Source organism: Gobio gobio (genome assembly GCF_949357685.1).
Source record: "Gobio gobio genome assembly, chromosome: 19".
In the NCBI taxonomy this organism is placed as follows: domain Eukaryota; kingdom Metazoa; phylum Chordata; class Actinopteri; order Cypriniformes; family Gobionidae; genus Gobio; species Gobio gobio.
In genome coordinates this window covers 29199530-29221506 of record NC_137112.1, presented here as the reverse complement: position 1 = coordinate 29221506, position 21977 = coordinate 29199530, and the positions used below count along the sequence as shown (strand labels likewise).

At 36.3% G+C, this 21977-nt stretch overlaps 1 protein-coding gene across 3 annotated transcripts; it reads left to right on the top strand.

The window, feature by feature from the left end:
* Positions 1-2076: 2076 nt before the first annotated feature.
* phtf1 (putative homeodomain transcription factor 1) lies at positions 2077-21150 on the top strand. Of its 3 annotated transcripts, XM_079845239.1 has the most exons (18): positions 2121-2443; positions 2641-2739; positions 2828-2884; positions 2983-3052; positions 4115-4273; positions 4466-4646; positions 5538-5658; positions 5744-5917; positions 5999-6247; positions 7385-7513; positions 7753-8022; positions 12602-12733; positions 13645-13731; positions 16943-16993; positions 18961-19116; positions 19265-19360; positions 19443-19568; positions 19841-21150. In XM_079845239.1, the coding sequence occupies exons 2-18, from the start codon at positions 2689-2691 to the stop codon at positions 19859-19861; spliced, it is 2130 nt and encodes a 709-aa protein (XP_079701365.1). In that variant the 5' UTR covers positions 2121-2443; positions 2641-2688; the 3' UTR covers positions 19862-21150. The 3 variants fall into 3 exon arrangements, with proteins under 3 accessions (XP_079701367.1, XP_079701366.1, XP_079701365.1); XM_079845241.1 differs by lacking the exon at positions 16943-16993 and having other exon boundaries at positions 2077-2443; XM_079845240.1 differs by having other exon boundaries at positions 2120-2739.
* Positions 21151-21977: the final 827 nt, after the last annotated feature.

The following is a 21977-nucleotide window of genomic DNA, read 5'->3' as shown; positions in this document are numbered from 1 at the left end:
CCCTATATATATATATACATATATATATATGATACCCCAAATACCGCTTTATATAAATATATATCTTCAGTTATTGAAAAACTATTGCTGAGACAGTAACATCTATTTGCTTAAACAGCATGAAAATATAAGAAACATCCAGAGATGAAGAGCGTAACCTACTCACATTGTGGGAAAAAAAAGGTAAAAAATAATAATAAATAAAAAAAGAGACATGATCGCATTTTGTAGGGAGTCGTTTCACAATCACTCGACGACTCCCTACAAACAGAGGTGTCAAAAGTACTCGCATTCATTACTCAGGTAGAAGTATAGATACTAGGGTTTAAAAAGACTTCTTTAGAAGTTGAAGTATCAACTCAAGCTTTTTACTCAAGTAAAAGTGTAAAAGTACTGGTTTCTTAAAGTATAAAAGTAAAAGTAATGTAAGGGAAAAAAATGCCATTAAAGGGGTAGTTCACCCAAAAATGAAAATTCTGTCATCATTTACTCACCCTCAAGTTTTTCCAACCGGTATGAGTTTCTTTGTTCTGAAGATATTTTGAATATTAATTTTGAATATTAAATAATTTTGATATTTTGACTGCCATAGTAGTGGAATGGTTGCACATAATCTGGTTACAAACATTCTTCAAAATATCTTCAGAACAAAGAAACTCATACAGGTTTGGAACAACTTGAGGGTGAGTAAATGATGACAGAATTTTCATTTTTGGGTGAAGGCCAATGACTATAATGTTATATTAAAAAGTTAATGTTGAAAATGTTTAGATGCACTAGGCTATCCGTTTCAGCCGCATATATTCCCATTGAAAATGAACGCATTTTAGGACAATGCAAATACATTAAAGAACCATATGTGTACTACTGAGCATTAACATGTTTCATGGAGCGGAAGATTTGATGACTAGTTGCCTATAAATATTGTAAAGGTGCAAAAAGTCAAAATTCAGAGGCATGTTATCAATAACCATTATTTGAATGTGTGATCAGTGTTGCTAGATTGGATCAACGATTTCCAGCCCAAAAACTCACCAAATGTACATTTATATTTAAAAAATGGTTATGGATAACATGACTTTTTGCACCTTTACAATACTTAAAGGTAACTAGTCACTCCAAGAAAAAAAAACGAAACTTAAACTGCCAAAATAATGTGATATTATTGTATTGCCATACCAATCAAGGTTGATAAGTAAGTTACCATTTTATCTCCTTAAAACATAATATTGATGATAAAAATAAAATAAAAATTCCCAGTAAAACGGATCAAATATGACTATATGTCCAGGTAGAAACTGTCAAAACGGCTATCCCTCAGAAAAACACATGCATAATTTTCAATGTCAACAGTAAGAAGCCAATTTACGCGCAAAAAGTGCACAATATAGAGATTGGAAAAAGCAATGTGATTAACAGGCATTTCACACGTTAATGCACACACCAATGCCAATTCATCATAATTAATTGATACTGTACAATAATCCGCCAACAAAAAATAACAACAATGCGCGTACCTTTGTGTTGCACTTTGTTTTGACAAAACTACAGTATGTTTTTCGTGAAGTATTTGTACTTCGTTAGTTGACACCTCTGCCTACAAAATGCAATCATGTCTTTTTTTTTTTTTTTTTTTTTTTTTTTTACAGTCTATGGTTATAGTTCACCGAACTGAAGATACTTTACAAACATTGGAAACGAATATGGATTTTAATTTGTGGTTGTTTAAAATAATGGAAGTCAATGGCTGTCAACTGTCTGGTGACCAACATTCTTTAAAATATTATTTTGTGCTCAACAGAAGAAAAAAACTCATACAGGTTAACTTGAGTACATGATTTATCTATTTTTGGTGATTTTTAAGATTCGTCGTAAATACTCAAATACTCAAAAGAACGATTCGGATCAGAAATATAACTTAACCTTCTATTTAATTACAATACAACACTGTCACATTGCTCTATGAACATTCGACTGAACTGAAGAATTTTCACTGACAATTATTTTATTTTATTGTATTTTAATTAATTCTATTTATTATTTACTAATGTTTATTTTGTACAACGTAGTTCCGCCATTTACATTTGATGTGCAGTTGGTTGTCGTTGGTTGCTTGCTTCACACACTTGCTGTTGCAGCCAGGCGCTGATGAGAGTGGGAACTTTAACAATCACTTCTCTTTTACAAGAAGTTCTTTCTATCGTCGATCAGATTTAACCGAACTAATGCCAGGGTGTTTTGACAGTAAATATAGTAAGTTCATAACTTTAGACGGCTGTTTTTACATTTTAATGAGATGTTTATGATAGCGTCTGATAGTTTTGCTGTAAGTTAGTAGGGGGCGAGGTTTGTTTCAGCTCCGACATAAATATCTGAAAATGTTGACAAGACTCAACACGCACTTCTGAGGAACCTCAGCTAGATACCGTTTATTGGGCCTCGGGTAAGTTTAATATTGTATCATTTTTTTATTGAACTAATAGCCAGCAACTTTACCTGTAGAGATATTTATCAAATGCAGTCTAACAGAGCCGCTCTCATTATTTGCACTTGAGTCGCTTCCTATGTTTGTACCTTCAACTGTGAGCAGTCGTGTATTTTTTCTGCAATGACATAACGCGGATATCTGACTCTTTCGAGGAATGAAATGTTCTGTGATTGATATCTAACGTTACTGCCTGAGATGACATGACCGAATGTATTTCAAACATGGCAGGAATAGCATGGTATCAGAAAAAGGTGAGCCTTTTTACATCTATCATGTAAATAAAGATTGTTATTGTAAAGTGGTTAACGTTACAAGTTCTCTAATGATCTTGTGTCAAAGATTGGAGCATATGATCAGCAGATTTGGGAAAAATCACTGGAACAGAATGAGCTCAAGGTAATGTGGCAGTTTGTGTTTGCAGCATATATGTGGTTCTTGAATATTGCGTAAAATGTATGCAATCAGACTTGTGAAACTTTGTACCTTTTGAACAGGGCTTTGGAAGCAAACCTAAAAAGACAGGCCATATCAAGCCAGACCTCATTGATGTTGACCTGGTGAGAGGTGAGTTATCATCAAGTTTAGCATCTGAATCTACACCTATAATTGTTATAGGCTGTCAGATCAGATAAGATCACATGCCTACGCTGTAAAAAATGTAAAGTAAAACAAACAGCAAAAGTTGCTAGAAATTCACTGCAAAAAAGTGACATTGTTTCAGGCATTACAGGATGACATTTCCATGCCTATATGTTTTACAGTTTAATTATAACCACGTATTAATTAAATTATATAATGGTAATGTACCAACTTATTTGAACTACTAAGTTCAAAGTAAGATAATCAAATATAATGTGTCGCACAGGGGCTTCTGGGAACATCCTGTTTTGATTTTCACTGTCAATCATAGTTTTAACTTACTAATAGTATATTAATGTCAAGTATAAATTCCAATTCCCAAAAATTATAAGGTCATTTATATTATTTACTTGCAATAATTTACTGTAAAATTATTATAATTTTAATGAACAAATGAATACTTTTATTCATCAAGCGCTTATCAAGCACATTTATTAAAAACTGTCAGTAAAGACATTTATAATGTTACAAAAGATTTCTTTTTCAAATAAATGCTGTTCTTTTGAACCTTCTATCCATCAAAGTGTCCTGAAAAAAATGCATCACGGTTTCCACAAAAATATTAAGCAGCACAGCTGTTTTTAACATTGATAATAATAATAATAAATGTTTATTGAGCACCAAATCCGCATATCAGAATGATTTCTGATGGATCATGTGACAAAAAAAATTCAGCTTTACAATCACAGGAATAAATTACATTTTAAAATATATTTAAATAGAAAACAGCTATTTTAAATTGTTTCACAATATTACTGTATATTTGATTAAATAAATGTAGCCTTTCTGAGTATGAAACATTAAAAAATTCTTACCAACCGCAAACTTTTGAATGTTTAAAAGAATGTCACTGTATAGATTACGGCAACTAACAGGTAAATAATTAACATGGTTTTACTTTTACATTGTTGCATTATTTTTCTATTCAAAATGAGTACTGTTTTACAGTATGATGCCCTTTTTGAACTAGTGTCTTTACAACTGCAGGTTCCACGTTTAGCAAGGCCAAACCAGAGAGCCCTTGGACCGCTCTGACTCGTAAAGGCTTGGTCAGGGTCCTTTTCTTCCCTTTCTTCTTTTATTGGTGGATCCAAGTCACATCTAAATGCATCTCCACCCTCATCTTGGTTCTGTATTTCCTTCAAGGTATGCAGTTTTTCTTCTTATCAGCAAAACAGTCACATGGACATAAAATGTGCATTGAACTGTTTTATCCTAGTTTCATTAGTCATTCTTAGAATATTTCAGATTTCTTTAAAAGATTATGCATGTGGCTTAGTGATGATGCATTCTAAGCCAATTGGAAATGAATGCTATCATGATCTGTGTTCATTGCAGTGGCTGGAGCTGTGTTGTATTTTGAGGTACCGGTAGCCTGTGCCAGTGAGGTTGTGGGTCCATTGTGTCTCATGCTGTTGATGGGTACAGTACACTGCCAAATAGTATCCACAGAATCTTCCAGAAGCCCGGACAACAGCCCTGTCCCCAGCCGGACAGCCAGCCCTGTTCGCAGGAAAAGGTTAAGCTACTGCTGTGTCAGATTTGTGAGAGACTGACTCTGAGCCATAAAGGACCAAGTGTTTTTTCTCGCTCTCATCAAATGTCCAATACATCTAATCTTCCACAAGGCTGGCAGTTTAATCAGCAGTGCCAGTGTTCAGCTGACACTAGTGGGTCAATGACAAATAAAGAGAAGGGAAAAATCTAGTTTAAAACACATGTGCCAAGTTCTTGAAAATGTACTCTTTGTATTCATGTTAATGTCATGTGGTTTTGGAAAACTTCATACCATTTTAATGAAAAGTTTACATGTTGTGGTGTCATAATCAAGTACAAAGTAATGACATTAGAATATTTAAAAAAATATAATAAATTTTTTCAAGGTAAAAATTGTATTTTATAAATGTCAAGAATTATTCATAAATATGATTTGGGAGTTTTTAAATGTTTACAACCTGAACTAACCTTGCCATGTCATAAAAAGGTCAAATGATCTGATATATTAAGAGACTTATTGACCCTTACACACAGTCATGAGTATCTGCGGGGTTCCTCTTTTCATATCCTGTTTTTTCCTTATTTCTGCATGTTTGTTGAACTACATGACTTTGGCTGGGCAAATAAAGTTTTATTTTTTAAATATGAATAAACAGTAAAACCATTATTAAAAATATATATATTACATTAGGCTACACTACTTTTCAATGACACAATTTCGGGGGGGGGTACTTTATGCCTATTTTATCAATTGATTTAATTTTAATTTTGTCATTGACCCTAGTGTCAAAACAGGCACCATTACATTATTTATATTATAAAACGGATAGGTCCTGGCTTCTGTTTAGTCAACGCTGCATTCTTTTGATTCATTTGTGTCATGTTTTAAATAATTTTTGTTGTTTATTCATAGACCGAGGAAGAGTAGAATAGCAAAGAGGTCCGAGGATGAGGGCAGCAGAGGGGGAGGGATAATAGAACTCAAACCTCTGCAACTTGAAGACGACATGCTCTACAGAACAGAGAAGAGACTTGTAAAACACTTTCCTTTGTACTGCACTATTTGAAGAGTCATGAACATTTCTGTTTGTCTTGGATAAGATCCTGTGGGTTTTGCAGGACTCCCTGAGGAGGCCTCCGTATGGCGCTTCTGAAGACCTCTCCAGTGAGGAAGAGGAGGCAGATGAAGCAGAGCTGCAAAGAGAGAGACTTTTCTCATCAGCACCTCCAAAATATGCCCGAGCGCTCCGGAATAGACTTCACAAAGTCCCCAAGAACATTTCGCCACCACAGGTGTGTATCTGACTAAAACCAAAGGCAAAGGTCTGTAAAATAGTTTCCGAATATTCATCACCATTTTGTGATTGCATGCAGGGAGACCGTAATGGGATGCCAAAAGACACCCCAGCTCTGCCACGTGACGTTGAGCTTCTGCGGCCTTCAGAGGGCTCGCGTCCAGCCTCTGACACAGATGATATGTTATGGGAGGAGCTTCTACATGATCCTGACTCCGTCTCCACAGGAAGCAGTGACAGTGGGGAGGAGGAGCATCACAGTCATAGCCACTCCCTCCCTCTGCCCAACATCATTCTGACTAGTGATGAGGATGAGGCCTTACCGCAGGTGGGCTGCAGTTTTACTTTAATCAATTGAATTTGCTTAAAGGGTTAATTTACCCAAAAATAACAATTCTGTTATCATTTACTCATCATGTCGTTACAAACCCGTAAGTCGGAATTCATCTTCGGAACACAAATGAAGATATTTTTATAAAAATGTAGTCCAAATGTAGTTTTCTGAAGAGACACGATTGCTTTATATGATGAATAGACTGAATTTAGGCTTTCATTCACATAAACATTCATAAATGCACACATCAGTTATGATAAACGGCAGCTCAAGCATGTTCGTTTGACGTGCGAGAAGCAGTGAGGTTCATTCTCGTGTGTTACGCAGCACGTTTGAGCTTTCATAAGAACCAATGAGGTTTGTTCTCGCACGCCAAGATTGTGGTGTGAACTTTTTTGCTGTAATACATTTTCACACTGCATGTGAAACACACTGCGTGCTCCTTGCATTCTGTGCTTATCCATATTATTAATCTCATGAATATGCAAACAATAATGTTAACCCAGGGTTTATTAATGTGCAGTGTGAAATTTGTTAATCTTACTGCCCAAGATTAAATTTAAATTTAACATTATCATGGATTAAGTTAATCTATTCTATGATAATCTTAATCCAGGGCTAAAAATTTATTATTTTTCAAGGTGTAACTTTTTTTTTCACACAGCATGACATTGTACAACCTGAACTGACCTTTGCATTGTCACAAAAAGGTCAAGTTATCTGATATTTTAAGAAGCTTATTGAATTTGACACAATCATTAGCCTCTGACTGTGCAGGGCTCCTCAATGATATTTCCTTCTGCATGTTTGTTAGACCACGTGACTGGTTTTCCAGATAATATTTCTGAATGTTAATATACCAATAATAAAACATTATGTTGCTCTACTTTTCAAGAATTTCATTTTCTTGTTTCGTTTTTTTTAACCCGGACATTTGCACCACTGTGACAATTTTGACAACTTGACGTCCCCCGTTATTTAAAAAAATCTAAGAAGATTTAAAGTGTGGAAATCAGAACTGGCCTTAATTTCTTTACTAGGTTTAACAACCACATCAAACAGCATATAAGTGGCATAGAATGGACTCTGACTGAATTATTAATTTTGTTCTTTATTGAATCTCCCTTTTAGCACCAGTTTTCATGGCTCCAGGCTTGTCACCCCTCCAAAGACCGTGTCAGTGCCATTATCTGGGAGCAAGGAGAGTGTAAGAAAGCTGACATGTCCGTGCTGGAGATCAGTGGTATCATTCTCACACGAGTAAAGTCCTTCTTTACCTCTCTGCCTTGTTTATTTATACTTTAGTAGTTTAAATTGCCTGGAAAGGGAAGAGAACTGTTGACTTGCTCTCTAAAAGTACATTTTATTCAAATTAAACACCTCCTTGTAAGCCTTTGAACACTGACTGTTTTAGAGATTTGCATTGGTATTTGCATTTCAGAAGTAACAGATCAGTGTTGTTGCTGTTGTCTTACTCTGAATGACTGTTCTGTTTCCAGGTGAAGGTGGTTGAGCAAGGGATGGGTTATCTGATCTTCGGCAGCTTGGTCACGGCCTCACTGGCTCTGCTGCCCTACTGCTTCAGACTGGCACAGAAACTGGATGTGTCCAATCTCAATTCTGTTTCCCTCGAGGAACTTCCTGCAGTGGCCATCGGGCCGCCTTGTGCTTTGTCTTATGCGTTTTTTGTCATCACCACAATGGAAAGGATTTTCCTCTCTGGACTCTTCTTCTTCATGATGTGTGTGGCTGAGAGGACATATAAACAGGTAAACAAATGTTTTACATTTAATTATTAATTAATTATTGCGCTCTTGAGTGTTAGCATTATTAATATTTATGTTTGAGGCCACCATTTGACTAAAACGCTAATTTCTGTTATGCTACATTGTTCAGTTCTATATTCGAATGCGATTTTTTTTAATTTATTTTACATTTCAAGTTATATAAATGGGCATTTGCTGATGTATTATGAGCTAACATGCATTAACTGATGTTAACAAATTGAACTTTATTGTAAAGTGTAACGTTTTGGGGTATGTTTTAGAGCTGCATGATTCTAGATCAATTAAGAATCACATTTTTTTTTTTGTTCCAGATAGAGATCACGATTCTCCCACAATTCTGAACCGATAACAAAATAAAATAAGATGTAATTTACTTAAGGTTCTGACAAAATGTTAATTGCTGCAGAGTATTTAAAAAAGGTTTCATTAATTTGAATGAATTATTTTTTAAAAATCAGTTTGAAAGAATGATTCAACGACTTACTCAGGCCCTGTCCCAAATGGCACCCTAAACACCATCACGGTCTTCCTCTGAGCCCGCACTTTCACGATGTAATGCCGCTTTGACTGCCGGAAGAAGTCCGCTGCGTAGCTTGCACCATTGCGGGCTCGGCAGAAGTTGAAAGTGTAATTTTTACTTTTTAAAATAAGAATAACAATAAGAAATGCAGGGCATGTTGATTGAATAAAGAGTTTGATTCAAGTTTTTTAAATAAATTTTTTTTATTCTCGTTGCTTTTCTGCGCTTGCGTGTCGTGATAGCTTTCTTCGTCAGAAGTGCAACGCTTGTGCTTCATGTCAGCCGGAGGCGGGAGACGATGTAAAATAAATTACTTTCATTACGTCTCGTGGCACATAGGACGTTATAGAAGGTATTTTCTGTGATTTAAAAAAAATTTGATTAGCCTGTATTAAATCTATACAATATCTATGGTAATGTGCCATCCCAAATTAGCTTTCCATAGTATGGAGCCCAGCACATGATATGCGGACATGATTTGCATTTGTACTATAGTTAATCATCCAGTTTATTTCAGCATTGCTTGGTCACGCTATTCAAACCAACGCAATCGAGTTTTTCGTTGACAATTATTTTTTCATTTACCTAGCTAACAACAGTATGATAATGAGATCTCAAGTGAAAAAAGTACACAACACTTCAATAATGTATTTAAAGTGCCCTATTTTCGAGCACTACTTTTGTAGGCTATTTTGTAAGCTAAAATTCTTCTTTAGTACGTCTTAAGATAATCTTAAAGGAGAAGTTTACTTTCAAATTAAAACCAGTCCATGACTTCCCCTCAAGCCATATGTGTATATGACTTCCTTCATCTAGGATGGCTTGAGGGTGAGTAAGTCATGGGCTGGTTTTAATTTGAAAGTTAAAGGGTTAGTTCATCCAAAAATGAAAATAAAATGTATTACTCACCCTCATGCCATTCCACACCCGTAAGACCTCCGTTCATCTCCGGAACACAAATTAAGAGATTTTTGTTGAAATCTGAAGGCTCAGTGAGGGCTCCATAGGGACAATTTACACTCTCAAAATCCATTCATGTACTAAAAACATATTTAAATCAGTCCGTGTGAGTACAGTGGTTCAATATTAATATTATAAAGCAACGATAATGTTCTTGGTGCACCAAAAAAACAAAATAACGACTTGTATAGTGATAACCGATTTCAAAACACTGCTTCATGAAGCTTCGGAAAGTATCAAATCAGCGAGTCGAATCATGATTCGGATCGCGTGTCAAACCGCCAAACTGCTGAAATCACGTGACTTTGGCGCTCCGAACCCCTGAATCGATACGCTGACTCGATATGCTCCAAAGCTTCATGAAGCAGTGTTTTGAAATCGATTATCCCTATATAAGTGTTTTTTGTTTTGTTTTTGGCGCACCAAAAATATTCTTGTCGCTTTATAATATTAATATTGAATCACTGCACTCACATGGACCGATTTAAATATGTTTTTTAGTACGTTAATGGATCTTGAGAGTGTAAATTGCTTTGCTCCCTATGGAGGCCTCACTGAGCCTTCAGATTTCAACAAAAATATCTTAATTTGTGTTCTGAAGATGAACGGAGGGCGAGTAATAAATGACATTTTCATTTTTGGGTGAACTAACCCTTGAACTTCTCCTTTAAGAACATCTGAGTGTACTACAAGTGGTAACTAAAACATTTTTTTTAATACACAGTATGTTAAAAGCACATTTTAGTTAATATTCATGAGTACACTTAAATGTTCTTAAGATTATCTGAAGTACTAAAGAGGGATTTTTAGTATATTAAGTATAAAAGGAGTGTACGGAAATGGAGGACTTTAAGTACATTATGGAAGTGTACTTTCTTTTTTTACCTGGGATGGTGACTTACAAGATAATGTTTCCATTTATGCATTTTAAAGGCATAATTGCTTTTTTATAGATGGATATACAAGGGTTTTTTTTAAATGCTGAAAGACAGGGAGAGCAAATGGGTGGAGAAAAAGTTACAGAGACTGAAGTGGTCACAGGAGACCGAGAGTTAGAGCCAGGTAAAGAAATAGTCAAGAATAGACTGAACATTTTCTAGTGTTTCTGTGCCCACAATTCAGCTGTATTCCAGAAAATGTTTTCTTGCTTTCTATTTCCTTAAACTATTTGATGTTTGTATGACAATTAAATGGTCATGAGACATCCTTTGACAATCCTTTAACCCCAAATAAAAAGTAAAAGTAAGAAAAAGTAACTATGAGTGAAAAGATTAAAAGTAGCACTTCATAAGCAATAAAACAAAGACTGTAAAATTTGTAGTTTTATGTTTATTTAAACTAATGTAATTCAGCTATGAGCACATTTGTGCTATCGACATTCTGCAATACACAGCCATAACACTCAGTAGTGTTATTAGCAGTGAGGGCTAAGCCCCCCTAAGGGTGAAATCCTAGAACCGCTTCTGCTATAAACGTTTAGCCTAGTACTTCTGTAATAATAACGATACTGTGTGGTTGAAAAGATCTGAATGTTCCAGTGTGCTTTTGTCAAAGGTTTAATAGACACAGGAGAGTCGTTGTCATTTAGGAATAAGATATTATAATCAGTGTTGGGGGAAATGCATTACAAGTAACTTGAGTTACGTAATAATATTACTTTTTCAAGTAACTAGTAAAGTAACGCATTACTTTCCAAATTTACAACAAAATATCTGAGTTACTTTTTCAAAAAAGTAACGCAAGTTACTTTTTCACATTAATTTGACTGACAGCTCTCCTGCCCCCATGTTGAGAAGAATAAGTGCAGAGGTGTGTGTGTGTGTGTGTGTGTGTGTGTGTGTGTGTGTGTGTGTGTGTGTGTGTGTGTGTGTGTGTGTGTGTGTGTGTGTGTGTGTGTGTGTGTGTGTGTGTGTGTGTGTGTGTGTGTGTGTGTGTGTGTGTGTGTGTGTGTGTGTGTGTGTGTGTGTGTGTGTGTGTGTGTGTGTGTGTGTGTGTGTGTGTGTGTGTGTGTGTGTGTGTGTGTGTGTGTGTGAACATGATGGTTATTGTAGTTCTAGACCAAATGTGAGCATTTATTCATCTCACTTGCACAATAAAGATTCTGTTCTGCTCAATATGAATAAAATCAGTCAAATACAAAATCAGAGTACTATGCAAAACTCCAATAATTAAATGTTAAATAAAACAAATATTTGTATGCATTTAATCTACCTTTATTGACCAATGTCGTGCTGCTGACCTTTGATGATTCAGTTAAGCCATGATCAAAAATTACTAGATTTTTTTTTTTTATTGGTAAAACTTTTTTCTCCTGCGTCCTATTCTTCCATTATGCAGAATGGCAGCACATTTTTACCTCAGCCTGGGGCTTATTATTTCAATTTTGGTATGAAGAGGTCTTTACATTTGCACAAAAAATGACTTTTTTTGCTATTAAAAAACAAAACAAAAAAGCAAGCCCAGCCCAGGTGAGAAAAAGTAACGCAAAAGTAACGCAAAAGTAACGTAATCCATTACTTTTCTTAAAAAGTAACTAAGTAACTCAATTAGATACTTTTTAAGGGAGTAACGCAATATTGTAATGCATTACTTTTCAAAGTAACTTTCCCCAACACTGATTATAATAATACAATGAATCGTGCAGCTCGAGTACATTTACACGACAAGTTTTTCCCTTACGTTTTTTACGTGTACACGTGCGACAACTTTGTCAAAAAGGATCCCCGTTCACACTGATCCGTGAAAACGACTGAAAATGCTGTATTATGCATGCCAGGCCAGTAGTTGGCAAAGTCACTTTGTAAATTAACACAACGTGCCTATAGACTGAACACGTAATATGCATGCGCAGTCACAGTTTTCCCAAATTTGATAACTGTATCGTATTCCAAAACTTGTACTTTGATACCCGTTTCAAAAGTTTCCATTTTCCGGCCCCCAAAACACTGTAGTCGTGTAATTTAATGTACAAAATGCATATGTTTTTAGTTGAAAACGGTGTCGTGTAACCCCTTAGTGCCACAAAATCTGTATAAAGCCAGACAGGATTTTTGTTCTCAACAAATGTTATGTCCTCCACAGCGCCTTTTATTTGCAAAACTTTTCAGCCATCTCACATCTGCACGCAAAGCCAAAAAATCGGAGATTCCTCACTTTCGGCTGAAGAAAGTACAGAATATCAAGATGTGGCTTTCACTTCGATCATTCCTGAAGGTATCCTCTTCCTTCTACAGTTTACATGTAGGGATACTCAATATATCCGTACCATATCGTACTGATATTAGCAATAATTCTTTAATTTATCAAATATATTAAGAAACTGAAATTTAACTGATTTTTATATATCTATTTTTACCTTCCTGTTCCTGTATTTTTATCTATTGCTCACATGATGTTAAAGCTGCAGTCCGTAACTTTTGGCGCTCTAGCGGTTAATAAACAGAACTGTATGCGTCTTGCGGAAGAACATTGCAGCCGGAGCTACTTCTCTCTGTTTACGTCTATGGCGAATCACGCAGGGACTGTGCTCCTCCTCAGCAGTTCCTACCAGACCGGTCAGAAATAGTCCCAATATAAACACTTATTATAAGTGTACCATAATGATTCAGGGTAAGACAAAAACATGGATTGGAAAATGGATTCATGTTGTACAGTCTCATTATATAATTTTTGTAAATCTTGAACACAAAAAAAGTTACGGACAGCAGCTTTAATCTATTAATAATAATTGATTAACCATTTTAAATGTAATCTTTGTCAAATCTCTAAATAAAAATCTTTGTTTTTGTTTTTATTCTGTACAGTATAATGTTTTGCCTAAATTCACTTTTAGCATTTAAAATTATTGATTTGAGTTTTAATTTATTTAGAAAAAATAGCATAGAATTTTAATTTCAGCCATATAATGAAAATTATTTTTCTCTTTAACTTTATAGACTGAAGGATAAAAGCTTTGTTTGCTTTTACAATGTTAAACCAACTTGTTTAACCGGTCTGTTTATAAAAGCACAAATGACAGTGACTGAGTGTTTCTGCTGGCAGTGACATTTGTGTTGTCCTGATAAAGATATCTTGTTCACCATATATGAAGATCAATTTAATAATTTCTTTGTTCTATTTAACAGAGACGAGGCCCTCAGCGATCTGTTGATGTCATTGTATCATCGATTTTCCTCCTGGCCTTGTCTATTGCCTTCATCATATGTGCCCAGGTCAGCTATTGTTCTACTCCACAATGTTTTTGACACACCCTTTAGACATATTTTTGTAAGGTTTTGCTCTAATCCGGATCCTTCTGTACCTTCAACCCTTAAATGCATGAATGTTTCGCCAATCATTATTACATATTTGGGTCTTTACCGACCTGTATCTATATCTAACGCAGATGGCTCTCTAACTGCTGCAAACTCCTGATATTTAATAACAATAAGCATTTTCGTTACCTTTTGGAACTTAGAAGAGTTCAGTTTGAGCAGATGCTTTTTACCATCATCACTGCCCTCATCAGAGCTCATTTCCCCAGGACTTTCAGCATCTGGCTCATATTAGTGTTCTCAACCATAGTCCTCAAAATCCATATTTTGATCGCTGGCAGCTTCTTCACCAGGGGGGTATTCCAGAAAGCAGGTTATGTGACATACCTGGGTATGTTGAAGCGAATAACCTCAACTTTCGGTTCCAAAAACGGGGGTAACTTTCAGGGTATGTAAGTAGCCATAGCAACTCACTCTCATAACCTGCTCCAGAGCAGGTTACGTTTCAGGGTTAGTTTGCTTAAGAGGTATTCAGATGTTTTTTATATAATTATTAATATAACCAAATTTGTTTCAGTTATATAATATACAATATTATATATTCTAAAGAATTAGAATAAAAAATTATAATAAGGTAATGTTAATTCAATTCAAATATATTTATTATTTATTTATTGTCATCTCACACATGGATCTGCATTAGAATAATTGGCATCAAACAAACAATATAATCCTTATGCTCAGTGAATAAGGATTACTTATTACACAAAGACATTTAAAAAATGATTGATGGGTGGCGATGTGCACTAAGTCGGTTATGTAAATCGCCATTAAACAAAAGAAGACGAGGAATTAGAATGGCGTGCTTTTTCTTAGCGCCTGTTTCCATGGTGAATCATCGATTCGTTGCTCTGTTTAGAATGTCTTGTTACCCGGGAACATACTCTGAGTTGTCTGAACTTACTCCCAGACTCGTTTTTGGAACCAGCATACCTCGAGTAAGCAAGGTTTGGGTTAATCAACCGAGAGTTCAAGGTATATGACGGTAAGTTAACCTAGCTTTCTGGAATACCCCCCAGATCCACCATCAAGTGACAGTGACACTAATTTTTGCGCACAGCACTTGCTCTGCTGTAAATTGCTGAGCCATTTCAAGTTTTGCTGATAGTATTTGCGTATTCTTTTGTTTTATGCCTGCTGTAATTGTGAAACATCATGTCATCATTGTGTATCAGACATTGCTACTTTGAGGAATAAAGATGAATTGCACTTAAGTCATCAGAGATTAAATTGTTGATGCACAGAAAAAAATATACTTGCGCTATTTCATGTTCATTTTGTCAGCAAATTTTGATTCTGTTTTAGTCAGTCTTTTGACTAAAATGCCATTTCGTTTGAGTCAAATTTTAGTCATCTGATTTGTTTAGTTTTAGGGCCAGATTTACTAACAGCTTGCGCCAGCGTAAACCCTCTTTTGGCATTAAAAAACTACTGTCAGGATTTACTGAAGACGTGTGCTGAAAAGACGTGGACAGTTATTTTTGCGGCTGACCTTATTGCATATGTATTTGTAGGAGTTTCCCTTCCAGGTGCAAAATTCATGGGAGGAGAGTATTTAAATGAATCATGCTAGATGATTTACTAAGGTTCGCACTTGTCAATATACTGGTGTTTGCGCCATTATTTACTGCCCAAAAAAAGTGCGTCTTAAACCGGGTAGATTGCGCTGGTCATTATGGAAATGATTCGGCTGGCTGTGTTCATTTATTTGTTCGTTATTAGTAGATCACACACCGAACTATCCTCTCCCATCGGCACTTTTATTGAATTGCGCTATCATGCTACTTTGCCCTGTTTAGTAAATCTGGCCCTTAGTTTGGTTTTAGTCGACTAAATATATTAAAATCTAACAGTCAGTAAATAAGAAACAAAATTAAGAACAATAGAACTGAAATAAACAGCGCTTTAAGTTGGTGAGGTAGGTCTAACAGTAGTATTCCGGTAAGAAATGCTACCTACAGAAATTTAATAAAGTAATCAAATATAAAATAGCAGTGCATAGTTTTCTTTTTATAAACCCTTATTAAAGCTACTAAAGCCACTCAGTCGAGCAGTCTGTGAATTTATCTTTATCTTTTGTTGTGTTAACATCAAAGGATTAGTTCACTTTAAAATAAAAATTACCCCAATATTTACTCACCCTCAAGCCATCCTAGGTGTATATGACGTATCTTGATATATCTTCTTTCTGATGAACACAATCAGAGTTTTATTAATATATATCTTGATGTTTCCTAGCTTTATAAACGCAGTGAACAGGGCCCACGAGTTTGAAGCTGAAAAAAGTGCATCCATCCATTTTAAACATAGTCCACATGGCTCCGGGCGGTTATTAAAGGCCTTCTGAAGCAAAGCTATGCGCTTGTGTAAGAAAAATATCCATATTTAACCCGTTATAAAGTAAAATATCTAGCTTCCGCCTAGTCATATATAACTTCCTAGCTAGATATTTTACTTTATAACGTGTTCAATATGGATGTTTTTCTTTCACAAATGCATCGATTCGCTTCAGAAGGCCTTAATTATGTTTTTTATGATGGATGGATGGATGGATGCACTTTTCTGAGCTTCAGGCTCCCCACTCACAACCCGTTCACGGCTTGAGGGTGAATTAATCTTGGGGTAATTTTCATTTTAAAGTAAACTAATTCTTTTAGGACTTAGCAGCACGTTTAGGCCACTGTCACTTTAAAAACTAACGCACGGATCCAAATACAATTTTCTCCCAGCTGTTTACCTTCACTTAAGAAATAACTGACTGCATACCAAAACAGGCAGTTTTATATGTATTTTGTTGTGTGTATTTTTCATTTCATGCATGATAAGGTGTGAAAGAGAACTCAGTTCAGCAACTCAGTGCAGTCCTTATTGTCGAGCCCTGTATTGTAACTTTCTTTGGGCCTGTTTACACCTGGTCACTTCATGTGCTTTTACTGATCGGATAGCTATCTGATGTGTTAATACGATTCCATTTACACGTAGCCATTTAAATGCGTCTCCACAAAAATGAATATAAATCTGATCTTCAATTTCCGCGCTATATGCAAATGTTAATGGATTTCACGGCAACTAAAGCAACAAATATGAGCTGCATTTTATTTATCATCAGCGAATTTCAAGATCAAAGACAGCAATAGGAGAGAGCGCGCCATCAGCACTGGTAAGATAATTTAGTCTCACTACTTTAATAAAGATGATTGTGTGTTGACCGTCTGCGACTTTCAGATTCATTTGCGGCAGTTTGCGCGTTGCCTTGCTGAAGAGATACTCAGTCCTCATCTGCTGCGATTTACACTTGTCCAGTTTAGTTTGGATTGCGTCTCTAACCACCCCCTGAAGTGGTTTGAATGATCGGATTTAAATCCGTCTCGAAAGCTTTTCGTGGTGCATTTACTCCCTTTTTGTTTTCCCGGAGATTGTTACATCACTCCACACGGTTTACAAATGGTCTTGTTTTCCTTGACATCAAATGTGAAATGTATACAAATCTGTTTTTCTTTCTCACAGATGTTGACATTTTTTTAGGAATTATATACTGTTAATCCACCATTTAGTTATCATATCGTCTCGTGAATGTTTATATGTGAATAAAAATTTAAAATTTTGCCTAAAATTCAGTCTAAAATTACTACAACTAAGACCAAGATAAAAAAGTAAATGAAAGCTAAATATTAATTTTTTTTAAATAATACAATTACAAAAACACAAAATCAAATCAAATTTAAATAAAAGCTAACTCTAAATACTAAAAAAAATTATAAATAATAATAAAATAAGACTGTCACTCTTGTTGTCTTAAACCTTAATATATACACTATATTGCCAAAAGTTTTGGGACACCTGCCTTTACATGAACATGAAATTTTATGACATCCCATTCTTAATCCGTAGGGTTTAAAATGGAGTTGGCCCAGCCTTTGCAGCTATAACAGCTTCAACTCTTCAGGGAAGGCTTTCCACAAGGTTTAGGACTGTGTTTATGGGAATTTTTGACCATTCTTCTAGAAGCGCATTTGCGAGGTCAGGCACTGATGTTGGACGAAAAGGAGTCTCTGTTCTAATTAATCTCAAAGGTGTTCTATCGGTATTGAGGTCAGGACTCTGTGCAGGCCAGTCAAGTTCCTCCACACCAAACTCGCTCATCCATGTCTTTATGGACCTTGCTTTGTGTGCTTATGTGCAGTCATATTGGAACAGAAAGGGGCCATCCCCAAACTGTTCCCGCAAAGTTGGGAGCATGAAATTATCCAAAACGTCTTGGTATGCTGAAGCATTAAGTGTTCCTTTCACTGGAACTAAGGGGCCGGGGCCAAGCCCAACCCCTGAAAAACAACCCACACCATAATCCCCCCCCACCCCCCCCACCAGACTTTACACTTGCACAATGCAGTCAGGCAAGTACCGCTCTCCTGGCAACGACAAACCCAGACTCGTCCATCGGATTGCCAGACAGAGAAGCGTGATTCCTCACTTTAGAGCAGTGGAGACTCTCTCACTCAGTTCTCTGGAGTCCAGTGGCGGCGTGCTTTACACCGCTGCATCCGACACTTTGCATTGCTCTTGGTGATGTAAGACTTGGATGTAGTTGCTCGGTCATGGAAACCCATTCCATGAAGCTCTCTACGTACTGTTCTGGAGCTAATCTGAAGGCCACATAAAGTTTGGAGGTCTGTAGCTATTGACTCCGCAGAAAGTTGGCCTGCGCACTGTGCACCTCAGCATGTGCTGACCCCGCTCTGTGATTTTACGTGGCCTACCACTTTGTGGCTGAGTTGCTGCTGTTCTCAATTGCTTCCACTTTGTTATAATACCAATGACAGTAGTAGTATTTAGTAGTGAGCAAATTTCACGAATGGACTTATTGCACAAGTGGCAACCTGTGGAGATTTAGAGGGGTGTCCCAATACTTTTGGCGATATAGTGTATTTTTGTCATTTTGATTTAGTAAGTACAGTAGTAAGTATAAATGGTCCTGACTAGTTGTGTCATCTTCAGAGACAATTGAAGTGATATCAGGTATCAGGTTAAGTATCATATTTCTGTGCTTGTTAAATCTATTCACAGTTTGAAGGTGTGACAGTCTAATATAGCGAATGAAACGGGAAGATAACACTTGTTGTGTTTCAGCTTTTGCATAGTCATCACACATTTTTGGACTCTGAGACCAACTGGGAGCTGATGGTCTGGTGTGCTGCTCTCATGGTTTTTCTCCTACGCCTCGCTACCCTCGGAGCAGAGACCAACCGAAAATATAGCAATGCTTCTGTGCTTCTGACTGAACAGGTGAGATAAAAATCTCGGCCGCACAGAACAAAGAGGCAGTATTGTTCAGAAACAAGTGAACCATTCACACCGTACACACTACGCAGGCGCAAATAAATGTCACATTGCTTACAGCTTAGTGTGTTTGCTGTTACATTTTCTGCTTCAGATAAACTTGTATCTTAAGATGGAGAAGAAACCAAACAAAAAGGACCAGCTGAACATAGTGAACAACGTGCTGAGGCTGGCCACAAAATTATTAAAAGTAAGACCATTAGACAAGCCTCATTCATTGAGAAAAATAAAATATGCTTTGCTTTGCATTGACCATCATTTGCTGCTTTCAGGAATTGGACACTCCATTCCGTCTGCTGGGTCTGACGGTGAATCCGCTGGTCTACAATATCACAAGAGTGGTCATCCTATCAGCCATCTCAGCTGCTGTCAGCGATTTACTAGGGTTCAACATCCGGGTGAGGGGAACATTTGCACTCTAAGTACAGTGGTTTTCTGCACCTGTTTCCTGGGTCCGTTTTATTGTCCCTCTGAACTCCACGTCAGGAATTATTGATCTTGATGATCTGTTTTTTTATGACTTAACTCATAAATGCAATTGTACTACTTCCTGTTATCAGGGCACTCTTTGTTTGACTTTTATCATACCGGTGTTTAAGCAGTAAAAAATACACAAGCAATCTTTAACTAACAGGTTTAACAATGTCCGTCATGTGTTTTTTTTTAACAGCTCTGGAAGATTAAACCTTGATGTGATGCCTATACACTGCCAGCGTCTTAACACTGGGGCCAGAGAGACTCTTAAGTGTGCTTGTGCACTACCTACTAGATGACCAAGTTATCTATTAAAAACTGTGCAAATCTACTGACCAAACGTATGCATTTCCTCACTGAGCAAACCTGTGTTCAGCTCAACTTTGTTGTTGAGCTTTCCTCATATTTGAATTGTAGAGTCATTAAGCACAACCAGACTGCAGTGGCTTTTCTTGATGCACTTGCTTACTGTAACTACTTAACAGCTTGCTGTTATATTCCAACCAATGCTCGCTGTTTCTTGTAAATGTATTGTCTGGTCTGGAAGCAACCACTTAAATCAAAACCACTATGTGCCTTGTGGATTATTAATTGCATATAACAGTACTTTTAGATAAGCTATTTATGAGACATGGATTTGTCAACTGCTGAATGGGCAATTAAATGAAAGTCTTAAGTTTTCGGAAAAGGGTACTGAGAAACTTGCACACTGAAGTTCTTGGAGGAAGCACTTTTTACTGGCATTGTATTAAAATAAAAAAACCTTTCTCTTGAGAGTCTTTTGTAATCATCAATCCTTACCCAAATGTTTGCGTTTGGGGGGCACATATAATTTTTTTTTTTTTTATGTAATTATCATAAACGGAAAAGTGTGGATTCAGTGGTTTTACTGCTGTACGTTTTATACTGCAATCATTGGCAAGTGTTATACAGTACATCCGGAAAGTATTCACAGTGCTTCACTTTTTCCACATTTTGTTGTGTTACAGCCTTATTCCAAAATGTAGTAAATTCATTATTTTCCTCAAAATTCTACAAATACCCCATAATGTCAACGTGAAAGAAGTTTGTTTGAAATCTTTGCAAATGTATAATGCTGCGTTCACACCAAACGCGAATAAAGCATCAAATTCGCATCTAGTTGGACGCTTGAACATTTTGAATCCATTCGAATCTACAGCGAATTGGATGCACGAATAAATTGAGCGTTTGAAGCGGAAAAAGATGCGTGTTCAAGTTGCTCCAGGATAAATGTCATGAAACACCTCTCTGCCTCTTTTCATTTTCATAAAAAATATTAAACATTAATAGCCACATATATGTGGTTCAGGCAAAGCATACCTTGATTATCTTCACTGCATGTATATTTATAGCAAACGAAATATAAAACACAACCATGTCTCTTTTCATTTACATTTTAAAAAAATATTAAACACATTAATATGTGGTTCAGACAATAAGTGTGCATATATATGATTATCGCTGTAATAAAATTAAATATGACATAAAACACAACCAGTCTCTTTTGTTAAATGTCAGTTTATGTGTGATCAATAATAGCCATTATAAAAGTATAAGTAAAACAAGGTATAATAAGCTATACAATGAATAACACAAACAATTCAGTCAAACAAAGTCAACGCTTGTAGGCTACAACGGTTAAATAGCTTAAAAAAAATTAAGTTATGAAACTTCTCTTTGCCCTCAGTCAAAACGATTTGGCAGCAAATTGTAGATTCATGAGACCAAAGATTGCCCGTTAGATCTACACAAGACGAATTATATCTCATGTTTAACCACTACAGAGACATCAGAGCCAGCGGCAAACGTCTGAAGGACTAGATCGACTGGATCTCACAACTCCGAATACGCAATATTAAAATTAAACCATGGATTTGAGCTTTAAACAACTACATTTTCACCTGAAAAAGTCTTAAATCTTAGTAAAAATTTGTATTTTTAAATTATGCGTGATTTCTCATCACGTCACTTTACCACGTGACGGCAGCAAGCAGGCTCCTGATTGGTTAACGCGCCGTGAAAGGACGCCAAAGTTCAGGTTTTTCAACTCGGGCGTCAGACGCGAATTAGCTTAATGCGTGAATGCACAAAAAAAGCACCAAATAAAATCACTTGCGCGTATCGCGCAATACGCTCAATTCTATCGCGCCACAGGACCGCCAGACACGCAGCAACCTCCCGCAGTTTCTTTTGAAGTCAATACGGAAGTGACTTAAACTACAATTCATCGACTGGCCACTAGAGACAGGCTCCAGAAGGGAGCAGAATCTCATTGAGCCCCATGTTAAAATGCCCAACTTTACAGCAGAAAA

Coding starts and splice junctions, on each gene's coding strand:
- phtf1 (XM_079845240.1), top strand. CDS start 2,689: ATGACCGAATGTATTTCAAACATGGCAGGAATAGCATGGTATCAGAAA. Junction 5,659..5,743: donor ACAGAACAGAGAAGAGACTT/GTAAAACACTTT, acceptor TGGGTTTTGCAG/GACTCCCTGAGGAGGCCTCC. Junction 8,023..12,601: donor CTGAGAGGACATATAAACAG/GTAAACAAATGT, acceptor TGTCCTCCACAG/CGCCTTTTATTTGCAAAACT.